Genomic DNA, 17,044 nt, shown 5'->3' with positions numbered 1-17,044 from the left:
CTACGGCATCCCCCGCGCGCACTTGGAAAGATGACCACCGCGACTCTCTCTCTCTCTCTCTCTCTATACCTCTCACCGCCTTAGTCTCTTTGAGCTATAACCATAGGCAAATACACCCAATAAAAGAGTGATTTACAAACACCAGAATCAATCTCTATTATTCTCCTCACTAGGAATACAGCTTCACTGCATCCTCATGTAGGACCCCGAAGAGCCGGCTGATCTCACCCATGATCGCTTCAATCTCCACCGAAATTTGCCCCGTCACCAGAACTGTAATCGCGTCTAGAGTCAGCCATGTTTCCTTTCATTATTCCAATGAAAATAAGGGGCTCCGTAACGTACTATAGGCGTAAAGTAGGGCATAGTCTTCGTCTGTTGATAGCCGTGACGTTTCAATGTCCTTGCGATAGTGAAAGAGCCGTGCGAGGAGCCGATCTCGTGCATGCTCCACGCTGGGGAGGACGTCGCTCAATGGATACTCCAGCTTCATCGAGGAGGCCATGACTATTGCATTCGTCAATTACCAATAATCAATGGCTACATTCGTGAAACTTACCAGATAGCAGATGGCTAATGCGGGAGGATAATTGCTGCCTTTCTTTTACTGTATACTGAAGTATAGCGAGTTCCCCTTCCGATGCGGTCATATTCTTGACCAACTCCAGGTTGATGGCGACAAATGCATCCACCAGGCTTCGAGTGCGCCGCAAAATATTGCCATAGCTGGCATCCTGGAAGGCGCTTTTCAACTCAAACTCAGATCGCGCAGAGGCTTGGAGGGACTCCAGATGCGACAGGAACCGCTCCACCTCCAACTTCTCCCGAGCACTCATGAAGCCTGCAGTCTCTTGGGGGAAGGCCATTGTGGACAAAGGACCGCGCTTCCAGATCAGACTCATCCGTAGCCATAATAGGCTCAGGCCCTCTTTCAACCTTTCCCGGGCGCTGATCGGCCATATGACTCGCGTGATGATGATACCCCACACGCAGCCTGACAAAACCGCCGCCACTCGGTGAAGGGCGATTTCAGTAATGATTGGGCTATCGCCCCCTTCATCTTGGTCGTCCCTGCCTTCCTTCTGGGTAAGTGAGTAGGCGTATAGCACTGAGAGGTTGTAGGTGAGCATGATAAACCGGCCCATTGGACCTTGGCCGCGGACAATGATGAGGTAGAAGTTCCAAGTGGCCATGAGCAACCCCAGGAAAGCGAGAGCGAACACGTTTTCTGCACTCACGTACCATGAAAGGATGGCACACAGTGCCCCCAGGCATGTACCAAAGAACCGTGCATACCCCGTAGTATTGGAAGCACCAATCGTCATGGAACATACCAACATGTAGGACAAGAGCCCCCATTCACCTCGCCAATGGGAATAGAAGGGCCGAGTAGATTGGAGGAATGACGGCAAGGCATATAGTGCAGCGCCTGCTCCGACTTTGATCGCGAATTTGGTATCGTCGCGGCGGAAGAACCCCAGCGACCTCCATATGCGATAGCCGAGACGCTTCTCGGCGGCAGAGGTAACTCTCTCGATCTTGGCCGGTGAAGGGCTAACAGATGACTCCGGTGAGCTGGTCATATCCCGCCGAGGTGCTGCGCCTGTGTCATCAGCCGTTGGAGCCAACGACTGCTCCATGTCATTCTTCCTCGTTCCAGGGCCACCCCATCGCCAAAACTTAAGCCAGCTCCAACATCTCCCTGTCGGTCTTTCCTCACTTTCCAGTTGTAGTTCATCCAATATATCTAAAAGCTCTTTTAATTGCTCACCAAACTCCAGCAAAGAGAAACTGAAGTGTCCACAGCTTGCAGAAACCTCTTCCAAATCAGCTTCAACTTCTAGCTCTTGTACCCCGGTGAGCTCGCGTTGTCTATAGATGGTCTTGAGCGCTTCTTCGCGCGACTGTCTATAGAGCTCAAGCGCACGATCTAGACTCGTCCGGTAGCGACTGTTGACGGAAACTCTAAATTCAGGCGCGGGAGTGAACGGGATGTCTCTGAATATTTCTTTTAGGGTAAACGCAAGCGAGCGCTGTGGACTATTAGCATTCACTGATCTCCGCTTCATCTATCGACATGATAGCTCACCATAGAAGGCCCTAAATGGCTGATAAAGAGGGCAAATATATCTGCCGGATGCAGAGGATTCGTTGGGTTACCATTGGCGTTGTTCATATCAGCAGCCCCGAGTCTGTCTTCTTCGTCTGGTTGCTCATCGATTCGTTCCAGGAACGGCCCATCTTCATGGAGTGACCACGGACTTATCAAGGGCATAGGGCCGGTTTCGGGGGCGTGACTCTGTAGCTGTGCGAGCTCCGTTGGTTTGAGCAATTGGAACTGCAGATGGGCTGCACTGCGTAAACCACCCATATTATGAGTGATGTCCTGCACCCAACGAACTAACTTCTTCTCCAGTCGGTACTCTTTTTCCGTGCCTGCCACAAAATGCTCAAGCTTCGCCTCCCTTACAAGCTTGTCTAGCTGCGCATATGCTTTTTTATGGCGCGCAGCCGTGTTGGTGAACTCTTCAGTCTGGAGTTCCTCTTCGGAGCCACTGAGGAAGCTTTCAGTGATCAGAGCCAACATTGTCGCCAAGCTTTCAGTGACAGTAGTCAAGTTGGATCGGAGCTTTTTGCGTGCGGATATGGGGAAGATCAGAAAAGACACGGCCATTGTGATGGTGACTCCCATCACGACCATCTTAAGAACCTGAGAGATCTTCGCAAACGATAGATCCCCACTTTGTACTGCACCCTCCTTAGTTAAGACAGTTATGGTCGACAATGAAGCTAGGGAGCATGCGACGTTAACAAGCGGATCGCCGAGTCTCTGTTTCGTCCAACCAATGAAGCCTAGCCCGCCGCCGCAGAATACAATGAGCACGACGGCATGTCCCACGGGGAGCATATGTAAAGTGTCCTGAAAGAACATTGAGACACACATGCTGGTGAGAGAGATGAAGGCAGCATAAAGGAAGGCAAGAAAGGCACAAATCAAAGCCTTGTACATGCCGCCCTGCGATCTCGCTGGATGAAAGTAGACCGTGACGGTAGCAACCATATGTTTGCCATCTTGATGGCCCAGGAACGACGCAATGGCCGGGACAAAGGTCGCGAGTGATCCAAGCAAGTAAGCTAGACTGCACTTCAAAACGCCAATTCCTAGCTCCGACGAAACGAACTCATGCATCCAGGGCCATGTATGTTGAAGTCCATACCAGAGCCGTGCTGGGAGGCTCTTGGGGCACTCGATGACATTTCTGGGGAGAAGTGGCCGTCGTTCATCGTTGTCGCTATCCCCATGTGGGTCAGGATATGGGTTTCGTAGATTAATGAGGCCCTTGAGTCGCTGGCCCGTTCTCGGTAAGACGAAGGTTGCGTAGCGTAACTGAGAAAAGCAATATGGATCAGCAACGCGACATAAGCTTCTTCTATTCCCCGTGCTGACAGGCGTTTTTGGCAGGGTCGGGGATGCACCGTTAACCCGTAGAGGTTGAGGCAAGGGGAAGAAGTCTAGGCCAAGCAACCTAGCTAGCTAGATAGTAATGCTAGCTAGGTAGTGGTTGGAGATAGCTAGCTATGCAGCTTACCTTCTTCGGGCGCAGAAAGCGCCGGGCACCGCTGCTCGATGAGTCGCCCGGCAGAGACATGATCTGTTTACCTCATTTTCCCTTCCCAGTTTCCACTCGAGCGTATAGAGGAGACTGCCGGAACTGGCGACACTGGAACAGGAACAGGAACAAGGCCTTGTTCCACCATGATCTTGTGCGCCGGTGGAGAGCTTGGAAGGTCCGGTGACCAATGCGAGCGGGCATTGCGACGAGACTCACGCACGGGTCACGCCCGCGTCATCCCAGCCCGCTTTCTACACTCTGAGATGCCTCTCTACAAACTGGTAACATTTGAATAATGACTTGAACTCAGAAAGCCAGAGAATTAAAACTAAGCAAATACATTGTGGACCAGCCAAAAACCTCAAACGTTCACTATACACTTTGGCATATTCTCTATAAGTCGGCCTCTTCTCTAATTGAGACCTTCCACTTTCCATACCTTGACTGCCGCATCAGCACCAGCTGAGGCAATCTTAGATCCTCCGGCGATCCAGGCAACACCATTCACGCCTTCTTTGTGAGCGTTAGACACCTGAAGCCAGTCGCCGGGCTTGGACAAACTCCAGACGAAGATGTTGGTATCCAATGACCCGCTGGTCAGGTGGTTATTGTCGTCGTTCCAGGCAAGTGAAGTAATTCGAGAAGTGTGCGCCGTCCAACGATCAGTAACAAGGCTACCGTCTGCGACCTTGTAAACAAGGATGCGACCCCGAGAGTCGCCCACAGCCAGGAGAGATCCGTCGGGGGAGAAAGATAAGGCAGACACCGCATTCCGCGTGGCCTTGATGGTAGCCTTGGGGGAAAGGCTCGAGGCCGCGATATCCAAGATCTGGACGGTCGCATTTTCACCTCCGACAGCTGCAACGTTGCCATGGGCCGCAACCGCAGTGACTGGGAAGTCAGGCTTGAAGTCGCCAGTCTTCTGTCCGTCCTTGTAGATCTCGACGCTCTCCGACGCTCCCACCAACACCAAGTCATTTGCGGCTGCAACGCCCTTGGGCTGTCCCGACAGCTTAGAAGAGATTCCGGTATAAGTCTTAGCACCAATATCCACGGAGCGAATGGTGTCGTCCCAGGCGACGCTGTAGATCCGACCATTGCCTTCCTGTGTAGGCGCGAGACCTGCGATGTAGGTCGTGTGGCTGTCGCCTTCCATTTCTTCTGCGGCCCCCGTGGGAACATCCCAGCTGCAGACCCGGCCGTCGAAACTTCCAGTCCACAAGGTCTCAGCATCGCTGCCAGAGCGAGACTGGGTCAAGGACGTGATATTCTTCTGGTGTCCCTGGACGACCTGTCTGGGCTTCGGGGTGCCTTCAACTAGGTAGTTAAGGTCGCCGCTCAACGAAAGACTGATCAGCAGTCCATCACTTCTTCCCTGAGGCCAGACCACTCCGACCTGCTGGTCCTTGACATTTGCAGCCCCTTCCTCTCCCATGTTCCAACTCTGGGTAACCTTGCCCGCTTCCACGTCCCAAATCTTAACAGTCTTATCTGCGCTGGCTGTGGCAAATTTCCGCGAGTCTTTAGACCAAGAAAGGCCGAAAATACTGCCGTTGTGCTCTCCTTCGCCAATCTGGCCTCTGACTTCTCCCGTCTTGCCATCGTACAGCCAGATCTTGCGGTCCGCGCCAACACTGACCAATGTCGAGCCATCCGGGCTGAAGCCGACTCCATAGATATAGTTGGTATGCTTGTCACGGATTCCCGTGTTGAATTTGAATGGTGCGCCGTGGTAGAAGACTAGATTCTTGTCATCACCAGCGGCAGCCGCCCGCAACGGCCTTTGCTGCCTGATCGAGACGGAATTGATCTGTTGCGTGTGGCCATAGATCTCGCCGACAGTGTTACCACTGTCCCAAGAAATGCAGTGACCGTAACGCTGCTTTCCGTCACCGACAGCAATGATGCGCTGGGAATCGCCATCCCAGGCAAGATCATTGATCCGCCCATTCACAATGCTGTATTCGCCTTTGGTGATACCCTCTCCAACACAGTCCCAGACTCTCACTATACCACTAGCATCACCACTGGCAACATAGAAGCCCGAGGGTGAGAAGCGGGCAACAGTGGTCTGCGTCTTATGTTCGGTGTACTGCCTGGCGATGGCGGGGTTGTCAATCGAGCGGAGGAAAACCGATTTGTTTGCCTGAACATTACAAAAAAGGGACAGTAAGCATCGGAAGAAGCTTTATATTTGCACGAATTCCAGCAAAGTTTCAATGCCATACCGCATATGCGATCCGTTCGCCCTTGGCGTCCGCAGAAAGCTGGGTGGGCTGACCCCTGGTGGTGGAGGGGCTGGCAGCCCAGATGGATTCTAGGTGGCCTGTTAGCAATGAATGATAATCAATCGGGCAGTAGGTGGGAACGGACCATTCGTGATAGACATGGTTGTATTTACATGCAATGTCCGTCGCTAAATAAAGACACAAGTAGAATCAACCAAAGCTAGAGATGTTGGGTGAGGGAAACAGGGGAAGGGGGAGAAGCACGGCGATGTTTAGGTTGTTGACGTATGGGTGGGGGTGCCGCCGAAACACATGGGCCGCGGATGCTGCCGTGGGTTGACCGGGCAGGTACGTACTTATATAACTGCTGGTATCGTCTTATCAGAGGCATTAATGCTCATTCAGTCAAGTCTCGATTGCTGCCTGAAATTCCCCTTCGGTCCCGGTCATTGCGCAATGTCATATGTATTGGTTGGATTGAAATGAGGATAATGATGGTAATAGTCGTAGTTGTACATAGGCCATCCCGTCAAGGCTGTCTGGCTAGCAATAGAAAAACAAAGAGAGATAAAAAACACCAAGGAATTCAAAAGCTGAGAATAAAAATGAAGTATCATATCGAAAGCAACCCGAGTCCAGTCCGTGACCCTACACCCATGTTATACAGAGGAACTCTAATCAGTAACCACTTCCTCCCTCCATCCGCGACCTTGCTTCGGCCGCCAGAACTTCCGGGTGTCGGTGAACACTGGGCATGAGACCAAGTCCAACAGCTCTCCGAATGGCCTTGGAGATCTTGCGCTGGTTAACGGGCCGCAGACCCGTCATGTTTCTGTGCTTTATCCGACCCATCGAGGTGATATATTCCGACATGACAGAGAAGTTCTGTGGTGCATCAATTGTCAGCAATCAGCAATAATCTCTAGAAAGAACCATGCTCTTTTTTCTTTTCCAAGGGCTCAGAATGCATCGGCATACCTTATACAAATCCAGAGGGTTCAGGTTCAGTGCGTCAAAGGCATCAGTCGAGGGACTGTAGCGCTTCCTCCATTTCTTCATTTCTGCCGGGCTGAGATCATGAGGGGCATAGAGATCACCGGCTTTCCATTCACGCGTCTGATACCTCTCCAAGGCCCTGCTCTCACTCTGAGCCCGCTGCTCCTCGAGGAATCGGCGGCGGTCCACTGGCCCACGACGGCGGTTGTACACTTTGGGAGCTGTGTTGAAGCCAACGATTAGCAAAGGAACAATTGAAAGGGATGTGATCGTGATAAGTTCCCCCAAGATTCTGCCTATGAAGCGGGTAGAGACTGGGACTGAATAGTAGTATCACCTACACCGAGATCTGGGACCACGCTGAGGAGCGGGATTCGGAGCAGCAGCCGTCGAATTCCAGCGACAAGCAACACTAGCAGCAGCAGACACCGACCCAAAGGCCGAGCCAACGGTGCGCAAAGGCGACCACGAAAAGAGATGAAGAGCCATACTGGGATAGTGAGATGGCCAAGGAGTGGGGGAGGAGAATGACAATCCGGAGAGAAAAGGTCGGGGGTGATGAAGCTGGCCGACGATGCGATCGATTTTCTTTTTTCGGCACGCGCCAAGAGCCGCCTGGACTTCCGCCCGCAACTCCGTCTCTCTCCATTTCATTCCCACCTCTCGATCCAAGGAAACACACCTCGGTGCCATTGCGTCAATTGGCCTGATTCTCCAATCGGTCTCTGCATCCCTTGACGTCGTGCATACACCGTGCTTCATGGTGTCTGGCAAACAATTGTCTTATACTTCATACGTCTCTGCTGAAAAGGGAACTAGACAAGAAACGAAATACTCGACTTCCCTTCACCAGGGAGCTCCTCGCATCGACACGTCTTGATCAACATGCAGTCCCACCTGACTAGAAGGGTCTTTCGGGCCATCTTGAATAATGAGCCTCTTTCATCATCACGCTGTCACTATCGCCTCCTGCATACTGCTCGTAGCCATCGATCCCGCAAGCTAGGTCCTCTCTGTCCATACCATGCCCAGCGACGCGGGCTTTTCGCTTTTGCGGCTCCAACTGCCGAACCTCAACCTGCGATTCTGCCCTCTGAAACTGGACTGAAGCCAATGCGAGACTTGCTGAGATCACTGAGTGACCAGAGCAGAGGCCCCGCCAATGGAATTCTGGCCAAAGCTTTCCAGGACTTTGTCGTTGCACGCGCGGAAACGCCTGGAATCATTACGAACTACCATGCGAAGCTGCTTGTTACTACCTGGAAGTACCTCAGAGCCCGCGAGGAGGAACTGGAACGCATGGAATGGCAAAAGGTCTTTTCCACCGAGAACCTCGAGAATCTCCTCTACGTCCTGTCGGAGGCAAAATGTTTGCCAGAGGCGCACGAAACCGTGCGAAAGATGGCCCGTCTAGCTTTCTTGGAGCTTTGTGCGGATCATGGATTTGGGAACAATCACGTCAGCCGTCCTGCGCTTCTATCTTACATTCATATCCAGGCAATGCTTGGTAACCCAGATGAGGCGCGGCATGTGGTCGAGAACTTCTGGAACCGACTGAGCAAGACCAGTCCTTCCCCTTGGCTCACAGTCATGAAAGGCTATGCCATTATCAACGACAGAAACCAGCTCAGACGCACCACGGAAAAGCTGAACGAGCACGGCATTATGTTTGATCAGCATGCCCATGAAGAGCTGGTCAGCATCCTCGTTGAACAGGACCTGCTAGCGGCATTGAAAATGGTCTACGAGAGTCTCTCGCTTTCCGGAGAGGAACCCTCCGTTCCCGCGAAGGAAGCTGTCATCCGCTACGCAATCCTGAAGGCCGAGACAGATTGGGCAAGCTCTATCTTCGAGTCGCTTTCGCACGCACCGATTTCGGAGACCATCAATATCACGCTTCTCTGGGAAGCTGTTCAAACTAAGAGTGCTGCGGCCGTCCAGGAAAAAGCCAGAATTCTGACCGCTGGGAACGAAGAGGCCAGCGAATCACTCACCATCTCATGCGTGAACGATCTGATGGAATACGCCAACTCTATCAAGAACCCTGAATTGACCGTAGAGTTCGCATCTCTCGCCTCCCAGTGGGGCCTGGAGCCGGACTTGCAAACGTACCTGCTGCGATTGGAAGCGTACATTCAAGCTGGGGATGTGAAGACTGCACTGAGCTCCATGGAAGATCTGCACGATCCAGAGACCATCATGCTCGAGAACTTGCCATTGATGAACAAGCTGATCACCGTCCTTTGCTACTCAAGTCAGGAGGATGCCGTGGTGGAGAAAGTGGGCTCTCTCACCGATCCGTTGTTCGAGAACAACGTCCGGTTGGAAGCAGACACTCTGGCAGCGCTGACGCACATGCTATTGTACCGTCGTGAGTGGGAGGCCGTCTCCGAGCTCCTTCGTCCACGTCTCGGGCTCTACGACTCCGAAGAAAGAACCAAAGTCCGCAATACTCTCACCAACTTCATCACCGATCTGACCCAGGAAACCGATGACGCCTGGGAAATGTACAGACTACTCCAGCTCGCGTTCCCTGAATCCGGCGTCAGCCTGAGAACCGAGATAATGAGCTCATTCTTCAAGCGAGACCGTAGCGACCTAGCCTTCCTGGTCTTTGGACACATGCGACAAGCAGAAGACTTCGCCCGACGACCCAAACCCGACACCTACGCGCGGTGTTTCCAAGGCCTCGCGCGAACCCAAGATGCGAAGAATCTCGAACTGGTCCACAACATGCTCAAGCTCGACGTGGAAGTCGACCTCAACACGCGCCTCCTGAACGGCCTCATGCTGGCATACGCCGCCTGCGATATGCCCGAAAAAGCGCTGGACGTATTCCGCGACATCCTGCAATCGGATGAAGGCCCATCCCACAAAACCATCACCATCTTCTTCAAGACATGTGAAAAACACCACAACGGAATCCAGGAGGCCATGCGGATGATGAGCAAGGTCAAGCGTCTCGAAATCACCGTTGATCGCCAACTCTACATGGCATACGTCGAGGCCTTGGCCGCGCAGTGCGAGTTTGATCTTGCCACTGAAGCGCTGGACAAGATGCAGGCTGAGACTGGATACCTGCCGACTCGCAACTCGTACGTTTCACCTCTTCCCCATCTTTGAGTTGAACCCCAAGTTAGGTCCGGAATCATGTACTAACGTATACGCAACTACAGGATCGGATTACTCTACAACGCCATCCCGTATCAGTACTGGAAGGATGAGGTTGAGAAGTGGGCCAAAGATAAATACCCCGATCTGTGGGCGCAGTTGGAACAGATCGAGCGGACCGAGTATGAAGAAGGGCCGAAGTTCAACATTAAGGACAATGAGGTGGTCGTCTAGTCACTATATGCGTGTAAAATTAAGCTGGTGACATTTGTACTTTACTTCACTATTTATGTAGCATTATCTGAGCCTGCAGCATTACATATCATTCATGTGTAGTAACTTGTTATTTCCATTTATCCTGTCAACTACGCCTTGTAGATATCTATGCTACAAGACAGATCGATTGGGGTGTGGGTAGGAACTTTTTTTGACTGTGTCCTGTTAAGTATGTCTCAAAAAATCCAACAGTTACGAAAGGTGTAATTTTGCAAGTGTGGCAGCAGTGAATTTCAACCTGACTATTCTGGGGGTGTATTCAAGTTGAATTATCAGAGCAAACTACTTAGATGCAGAAGGAAAGAAAAAGAAGATGATGTATTAGGTCTGTATTATTCATGTCTTTTTTGTATCCCATGCAATGGATATCGTCACAATTAGAATATCCGTAACACTGCTGATGAGCAGTAGGTATGTATTTCCCGGAAAATGCATATCACCAAACAAACACAATCATAAAGAAAACAGGTATATCCGTCTAAGAGTCGTGTTTCGCGTTGAGCTGCGCAATACGCTTGGTCATGCTGTAGTCATCATTAGAAAAAATGCATCAAATGTTCTGAGAGGGAAATGAACGACTTACAAGTCAAAGAAGGAGAACTGGCTCGGGCTGCTACCATACTCATACACGAAGCGGCTGGCAAGGTAGCTGCCAAAGATGGCTCTCAGATAGTTCTCCGGCACCTATTAAATGGTCAGCATCACGTTGATGAACTATGTTGGGCTGTAAGTAATACTAACCCGCTGAAGGATGGTGTCGAGACCAATCTTCTGCAGAAGGAGGTTCGGCAGAGCATCGTGGAGGACGGAGCGGCGAAGCTCAACATTGTCCCACAACTCTGTCTTCTGAAGTTCTTCATCCAATTGAGTGATGGCAACACTGAGACGGTCGCTCAGGACGCTGCGAAGCAATCCTGTCTGCTCATGTTCGCGCCAAATCGCTTCAAACTCGAGAGTAGCATTTGACTTGATGACCTCCTGCACCTGCTTGACATATTCACTGTAGAATGTGGGCACGGTACCATCCTCGCGGATGCACATGTTCTCCACAAACTCTTCGTCGTCGAAAGACAGGGAAGCCAGGACCTCCAATGAGGAGGATGTTACACCTCCCTTGTTGGCAGAAGCATCCTTGAACAGGATGCAACCAGCCCTCTCGAGGCGAAGCTTGCTGTCTTGTGTAATGAACAGGTTTGCACCCTCGACAATGTACGGGATGGTGGCCTTTCCGTCCTTGATGAGTTTTCCAACAGTGGAGAGATCAATAGACTCAGGTCGTCCACCGCAAGGCACGAATGTATCATATTGCTGGTCACGACGCAGATGGAACAGGTTGCGGAAAATCATACCATTGTGGACCAGCTCGCCACTTGGCAAATGAACGTTGCTTTCGTCAACCAGAACCCGATAACCCTTGGGTGAGAGCTTCGACAGGTCGAACTCAGAGATGGTTGCCCGCTTCTTGGCGAGTCTGACAAGCTCCTCATGATTCAGCCCCTGGGGATCAACGATCACACCGGACCCGTCGACAATGGCGGTGTATTTCTCATTGGACAGGAGGATCTCGTTAGAGCCCAGATCGCCGTCAGGCCCACCAGTCTGCAACTTTCGGATGGTGCTCGGGTCGATCTTCAGCTTGCGGTAGATACCAAGCACATACTGACGGACCGACAGGGTCGTCATGCCATAGGTATCATGAGGGATACCGCCGAGCTTGGGGCTCTTGCCCGTGAAGAACGACTTCCACCAGGGGGCACCGCGGTTGCGGGCATGTTCCGTGGCCCAGTCGACCAGTTCGGCCGTGTTCTCGTCGGGTCCCATGAACAGAATCTCGTCCTTGCCATGCAAGTCCACAATCGGGTCCTTTATTCCCGGGCTGACAGGAGGCAGCAGCAGGTCCAAGATACTGTCGATGTACTTCTCGAAAGCCACGCGGGCCTTATCCTGATGGTTAACGTCAAGCAGGATCACACCCTTTGCGCCACCTTCGGGGATATCCTTGTTCTTGCGTTGCTGAGTATTGGCAAGGTTGTAGTTCTCGTCGAATAGTGAGCGCGCATTGATACTGTAGGCCTCCTTGTTCCGACTCTTGACAATACGGATGCCGCCACGAGCAATATCCCGGAATCGCAAGTGGAATCCACGGAACTCGGAGCTGATTACCAAGAACATACCGTAGAGGCGCTGGGGATACTCATGTTCCGGCAAGAAGTCGGGGTTGAGTCGGAAGCTGAGAGCAACCTTGGTTGGGGTGAAGAAGTTGGTCTTGAGGATGGAGGCGTTGAACACGCGGAAGGCACTCATGACCATTTCGTCATGTTCATTGGCCGCAGTACTCGAGATGAGCTGCTTCAGCTTGTGGCCGTCCAACACCTCGTCAACCTGCAGACGCAGGTAACTCAGGGTGGGGAGGAAGTCATCCTCGGCGGGACCCCGCGTTTGCACGTAATGCGTGTTGGCGAAGTCCAAGTAAAGTTTGTGGATGAGTTCCGGGTACTTGTTGACGATCTCCAAGATGTAGTCCGAGGTGAACGTCTCGGTACGCAACCTCTTCTTGATCTTCGCCAACAGCTCCGCATGGACGCTGTTGTTCGAATCCAAAAGATCTGTCAGGGAGATGTATTCGGATCCCAGTCGGTTCAGGAACTGCTGCACGAACACCCAGGCGCAGTGGGCATAGATTGTTTCCTGCAAGCTAAGGCGGCCACTAGCGAAATGGTGCTGGAACTTGTTCTGCGGAATGCAGTACAAAAGGGAGACTTCCTTGATGATCTGGTGGATGGCAGCCTCAATCGGGGGATACTTGGCGGCAATCTCCTTGTTAGGAAGAGGACGCAGGTAAAGCGAAATCACCGTGATGCCGTTGGAGAAGTTCTCCAGGTACTTCCGTGAGCTGGTCAGGCGGTAGTAGTGGTACAGATCGGAGAGCGCGCTGAAAAGCCCCATGGCAGAGCCTTGGCGGTAGGCAATGACCAGTCTCTTTTCGCGGCTCTTTTCAATCTCAAACAGCTCAATAACCGGGCCGGAGCGGCTCACGGCATTGCTGATGATTTCCTGGTAGATCGCCTTGGTGTTAGGGGTGGCTTTCTGCAGGAACCTCTTTTCGCCGATGATATCGATGTTGGTCTCGTACGGATCGGGATTAGGGTTGGCAAACTGGCACTTGTACACGAAGTAACAACGGAGCTGTTGCCCATCATCACCGGGGATAGGTGTCGGGGAACGGAAGGTCTCAACGCGATAGCTGTTGCCTTGAGTCGAGGGGTTGATATACTTCTTATCAATCCGCTGTTCATACCCGGGGCCTTCGACTGTTGCGATACCGGGCTTGCTGGTATCAATGTAGACAGCATGATCTTCTGCTTCCTTATCCAACCGGATTTCGAGCTTCTTGTCGTCACGGGCATAAGCTGCAACCTTGGCAGCATATAGCGAGAGAATCTGCGTGACGATAGCGTCCACAGACTCGGTCTGGAAGTATGTGTCGTCAATGCCGAGCTGGTTGTAGAACCACTCGGTTTCCCCGACGACAAATTCAATGGGAATGAAGCCTTTCTTCTCCAGCTGATCCATGACTAGTGAATGAGAGAGCAAAGAGTCAGATGAATTGCCACCGATAGAACTAGACGGATTTCGAATTCCACTCACCTTGCTCCATTTGCTTTTCCTTCCCTTCGAATTTGGCCGCCACATAGCCGGGGTCTTCCTCGGAGAGAATGCGATGCTGGCCACCACCGGGGATGGCCAGATGTGTGGGCTGCGGCGATGGTTGGCGCACGCTGGAGCCAGCTACATTGTCAAGGATCTTATTGTGGGGGTGTCTTTGGAAACCAAGAGGAGTTCCAGCTCCTGACTGAGAACCATCGTTGCTCCCGTAGAGTTTCGGCCCCGTCCGCATGGGAAGGGTGTTTGTGCCATTGAGGTGGCCGTCGGAAAGAGGCGACGAAGAAGGCGCGGGAGAGACCATGATGGGAGTGGAGTGGCAAGAGGAGTATAGAGGCTCAATTGAACTCAGAAAAGAGGCGGCACTAGTGGGTTTTATACCTGCTACCTGGTGAGCCATGCATGGATTAACAAAGACAGGAGCCAAGCTGCTAGCGATAATAAGAAAACTGGTTCGTGCGCGAGAATGGAGGGGGGAGGAGAGGGAGGGAAGCTGAAGCCGGGAAAGATAAGGCAGCCACACAGCTGCACGAAGATGTGCAGGAGATGGCGCCGGCGCAGAGAGATATAGAAGGAAGCAAGAAGGGAAAGAATGGAAATTCTAGACCACAAGCGACAAACCTACCTCAATGGAAGCGTCGATTGATGCAAAGGAAAATTGGTGATCTGGCGTTGCTACGGGCCAGGGCAATGACGAAAGCTCGAAGCTTATCGGGGAGAGCAAGAGAAACGAGCCAAACAGACTGAAACGGGTTCACTTGTCGGTACCAGCCATCAACCGACACGTCACCAATAAAATGCACAGAGAGGTTTGAGTTGAAAAGAGTTTTAGGATTTCACGAATGGAACGAAACACAGATGAGAGGGGAAGATGGAGAGAGAAGAGGGAAGAGTAAGTAATTTAGTGGAGAGGATCCAATTTATCCAAGAAGGAAAGAAGGATACAAATTCAAATCAGATCAGATTGAATCAAATCAAATCAAATCACAAGGGAGGTTATTCACTGTGATGGACACGAACAAAGCAATGGAAATCCAGTGCGAATCCACACGGCAGATGCTGGCTCTTTATACAAACTGGAGCTGAAGCCAGACGAAGAGTCGTATTTCCCCAAAGGTAAAACAAATAATAATAATTGAATAATAAACATTTCTTATTATCACATCGAAAGAAAAAGAAGAATTAGAAAATAAAAAATAAAAATAATAAATCAGAGATTTCCCAAAACGAAATTAATCCGAAATGGCACAGCCATTATTAAGTCATACCTGCAACACTTCTTTGGGAAGCCCAAATAGTCATCATTCGGCCAGCCAGCCAAACCCAGAGAGCCGGTGCTATGCGATCGGCCAGGAACGGGGCCCGGTCCGGGGCAAGTCGTTGGACGGCCTGGCTGTTTCTGCCTGAGGATCATGGATGGCCCGCCCTTGTGCATGGGTCTCCACGTTGCCGTTGTGGTCTCCAACTGTCAAATTCATGTTTTGTTCCTACTCAAGATACCACGGTGGCTAGATACTTTATGTAGTACAGATTCAATGAGGCTTGTACACCGGGAGTAGACTGTGCATATGAAGTGGTACTTTCATCCATGAAGATTTTTTATTTCTCTCCTTGCCTTACTCCCATGTACGTTCCCTTCTTTTCCCTTTTTCCTTTTCCCTTTCCCTCATTGATACTGGCCCGTCTGTGCAACGGCTCCACGGCGGATGACTCGATTCACGATGCCAAGTCGAGTGGGTCCCAGCTTCCTTTTTCGGTATCGCGAACCATTTTAGTTCAAATGAGGCAAGTGTGAAAAATACCGCAAGATACCAACGTGATTGGTAGCCCAGGGCTAAAAATGGAAAAATTGCCTCAGATGCTTTGGAACGGGAGCTGGAGTCATTGTGGCTGGTTTTGCCGGTTCATAGTTACTAACAAGGTATGGAGTAAAAAGGGAGTGTCACCTGAGTTCAGTCCAGGGGCGGCGGCGTCCAGGCACAAATTTAGAATAAAGTGAGTCTCTGTCGCGTGAGACTTCCTACGGGATAGATCCAAATTGAGATCTATTATTCACTATAGATAGATAGTGTGTGAGTATGTGTCTGTGTGAGAAACTCGATTGAGATGGCCGGTAAGGTCTTTGACCACCTGCATGCAGTGAGGTCAGTCAGTAAAAGTGAGTAAGTAATAAAGTAGGTAGAGTAGGTAGATAGTAGAAGGCCAGTTACATTTCTTTCCCCGTAAGATACTCCGTTACAGCATCCATACTTGCCTCTAAATTCCCGGTTTAGTCAGCTGACCGGACCGGCTGGAGGGGGCCAACAACTCCACTTAGTAGGGCTGTAGGTTTCGAAAGGGGGTTTTGGTGTGTCATGGTGGCCAGTCCGCTGCAAATCATCGCCGACGATGCCGAATTTTGCAGGTTTCTCTGCGTAATGGCGAGCATCAACGGAGGGAAAAATGCCGCACTTGATTGCTCTTCGGGCTTATCATATTAGCAACCGGGGTTTCTTATCGGATGTGTGTGGCAGATAGATAGCAGCAAGAATTCGAGTACTTTGTCATGGTTAATAGTGATCGGTTGAGGGTTTCTTCAATGATACTTACTACTTTAGACTACTATAGATACAGATTATCTTTTTTAGGAGTAGATCTATCAACTTGGCCCAGAATCATTGGGCTCCTTTGTGTCCAGCCTGATAAACTGACTGATAACTAAACCTACTTGGTACTTGACCGCATTGAGGGAAGGATGGATCACACACACCGCCATTACAATACCACTTTTGGGAGATTTGCACTGTCGGGGATAATTGATTAGTTACTTAGTATTGGGTAACCACTTAGTACAAAAGAAGTAGTATTGAGTTAGCACGCAATTTCCAATTTCTTTGAGTGTGAAGTCATATGTGTCCGTCGAAGTTTCCTCACGCATCTAGACTTGCGGGGGGGGAAGGATGGTCGATCGGTACCTGGAAGATGGCCCGTGGCTACCATTTCTGTACTATTCTCAATCCATTCCTAGTCAACTTGCGGGGAGGGGGAGGGTTTGAGGGAAACTGCCTCCTACTAGTCTCCAACAGTCCAACTTCCCCAGTCAAATGAAATGCTTCGGAATCCCCAGCCGGAATTCCCATTATTAAAATGGCTCAAGCCTACCCCGTGCTATTACCC

General features: G+C 51.1%; 5 protein-coding genes across 5 annotated transcripts; 1 reads left to right on the top strand and 4 right to left on the bottom strand.

Annotated features, from left to right (window-relative positions):
• Positions 1-169: 169 nt before the first annotated feature.
• Positions 170-3,650, bottom strand: AtWU_04932 (FUSC family protein; the record flags this gene model as incomplete). The annotated part of the gene is made up of 5 exons (XM_035500043.1): positions 170-273; positions 346-507; positions 560-2,033; positions 2,090-3,388; positions 3,591-3,650. The coding sequence occupies 5 exons, from the start codon at positions 3,648-3,650 to the stop codon at positions 170-172; spliced, it is 3,099 nt and encodes a 1,032-aa protein (XP_035355936.1).
• A 376-nt stretch (positions 3,651-4,026) lies between these two features.
• On the bottom strand, positions 4,027-6,003 carry AtWU_04931 (WD40 repeat domain-containing protein; the record flags this gene model as incomplete). Its single annotated transcript, XM_035500042.1, has 3 exons — positions 4,027-5,760; positions 5,843-5,931; positions 5,988-6,003. 3 exons carry the CDS (start codon positions 6,001-6,003, stop codon positions 4,027-4,029), a joined length of 1,839 nt encoding a protein of 612 aa, XP_035355935.1.
• A 517-nt stretch (positions 6,004-6,520) lies between these two features.
• On the bottom strand, positions 6,521-7,327 carry AtWU_04930 (mitochondrial 37S ribosomal protein bS18m; the record flags this gene model as incomplete). Its single annotated transcript, XM_035500041.1, has 3 exons — positions 6,521-6,727; positions 6,821-7,059; positions 7,180-7,327. 3 exons carry the CDS (start codon positions 7,325-7,327, stop codon positions 6,521-6,523), a joined length of 594 nt encoding a protein of 197 aa, XP_035355934.1.
• Positions 7,328-7,723: 396 nt separating this feature from the next.
• AtWU_04929 (putative mitochondrial respiratory complex I chaperone (Cia84)) lies at positions 7,724-10,183 on the top strand (the record flags this gene model as incomplete). Its single annotated transcript, XM_035500040.1, has 2 exons — positions 7,724-9,933; positions 10,015-10,183. The coding sequence occupies 2 exons, from the start codon at positions 7,724-7,726 to the stop codon at positions 10,181-10,183; spliced, it is 2,379 nt and encodes a 792-aa protein (XP_035355933.1).
• A 520-nt stretch (positions 10,184-10,703) lies between these two features.
• AtWU_04928 (glutamate dehydrogenase (NAD(+))) lies at positions 10,704-14,192 on the bottom strand (the record flags this gene model as incomplete). The annotated part of the gene is made up of 4 exons (XM_035500039.1): positions 10,704-10,749; positions 10,809-10,909; positions 10,967-13,800; positions 13,874-14,192. 4 exons carry the CDS (start codon positions 14,190-14,192, stop codon positions 10,704-10,706), a joined length of 3,300 nt encoding a protein of 1,099 aa, XP_035355932.1.
• Positions 14,193-17,044: the final 2,852 nt, after the last annotated feature.

This window comes from Aspergillus tubingensis (assembly GCF_013340325.1).
Source record: "Aspergillus tubingensis WU-2223L DNA, scaffold_6, whole genome shotgun sequence".
Taxonomy (NCBI): Eukaryota; Fungi; Ascomycota; class Eurotiomycetes; order Eurotiales; family Aspergillaceae; genus Aspergillus; species Aspergillus tubingensis.
The sequence above is the reverse complement of the archived record's forward strand: the minus strand, read 5'-3'. Positions and strand labels throughout refer to the sequence as shown.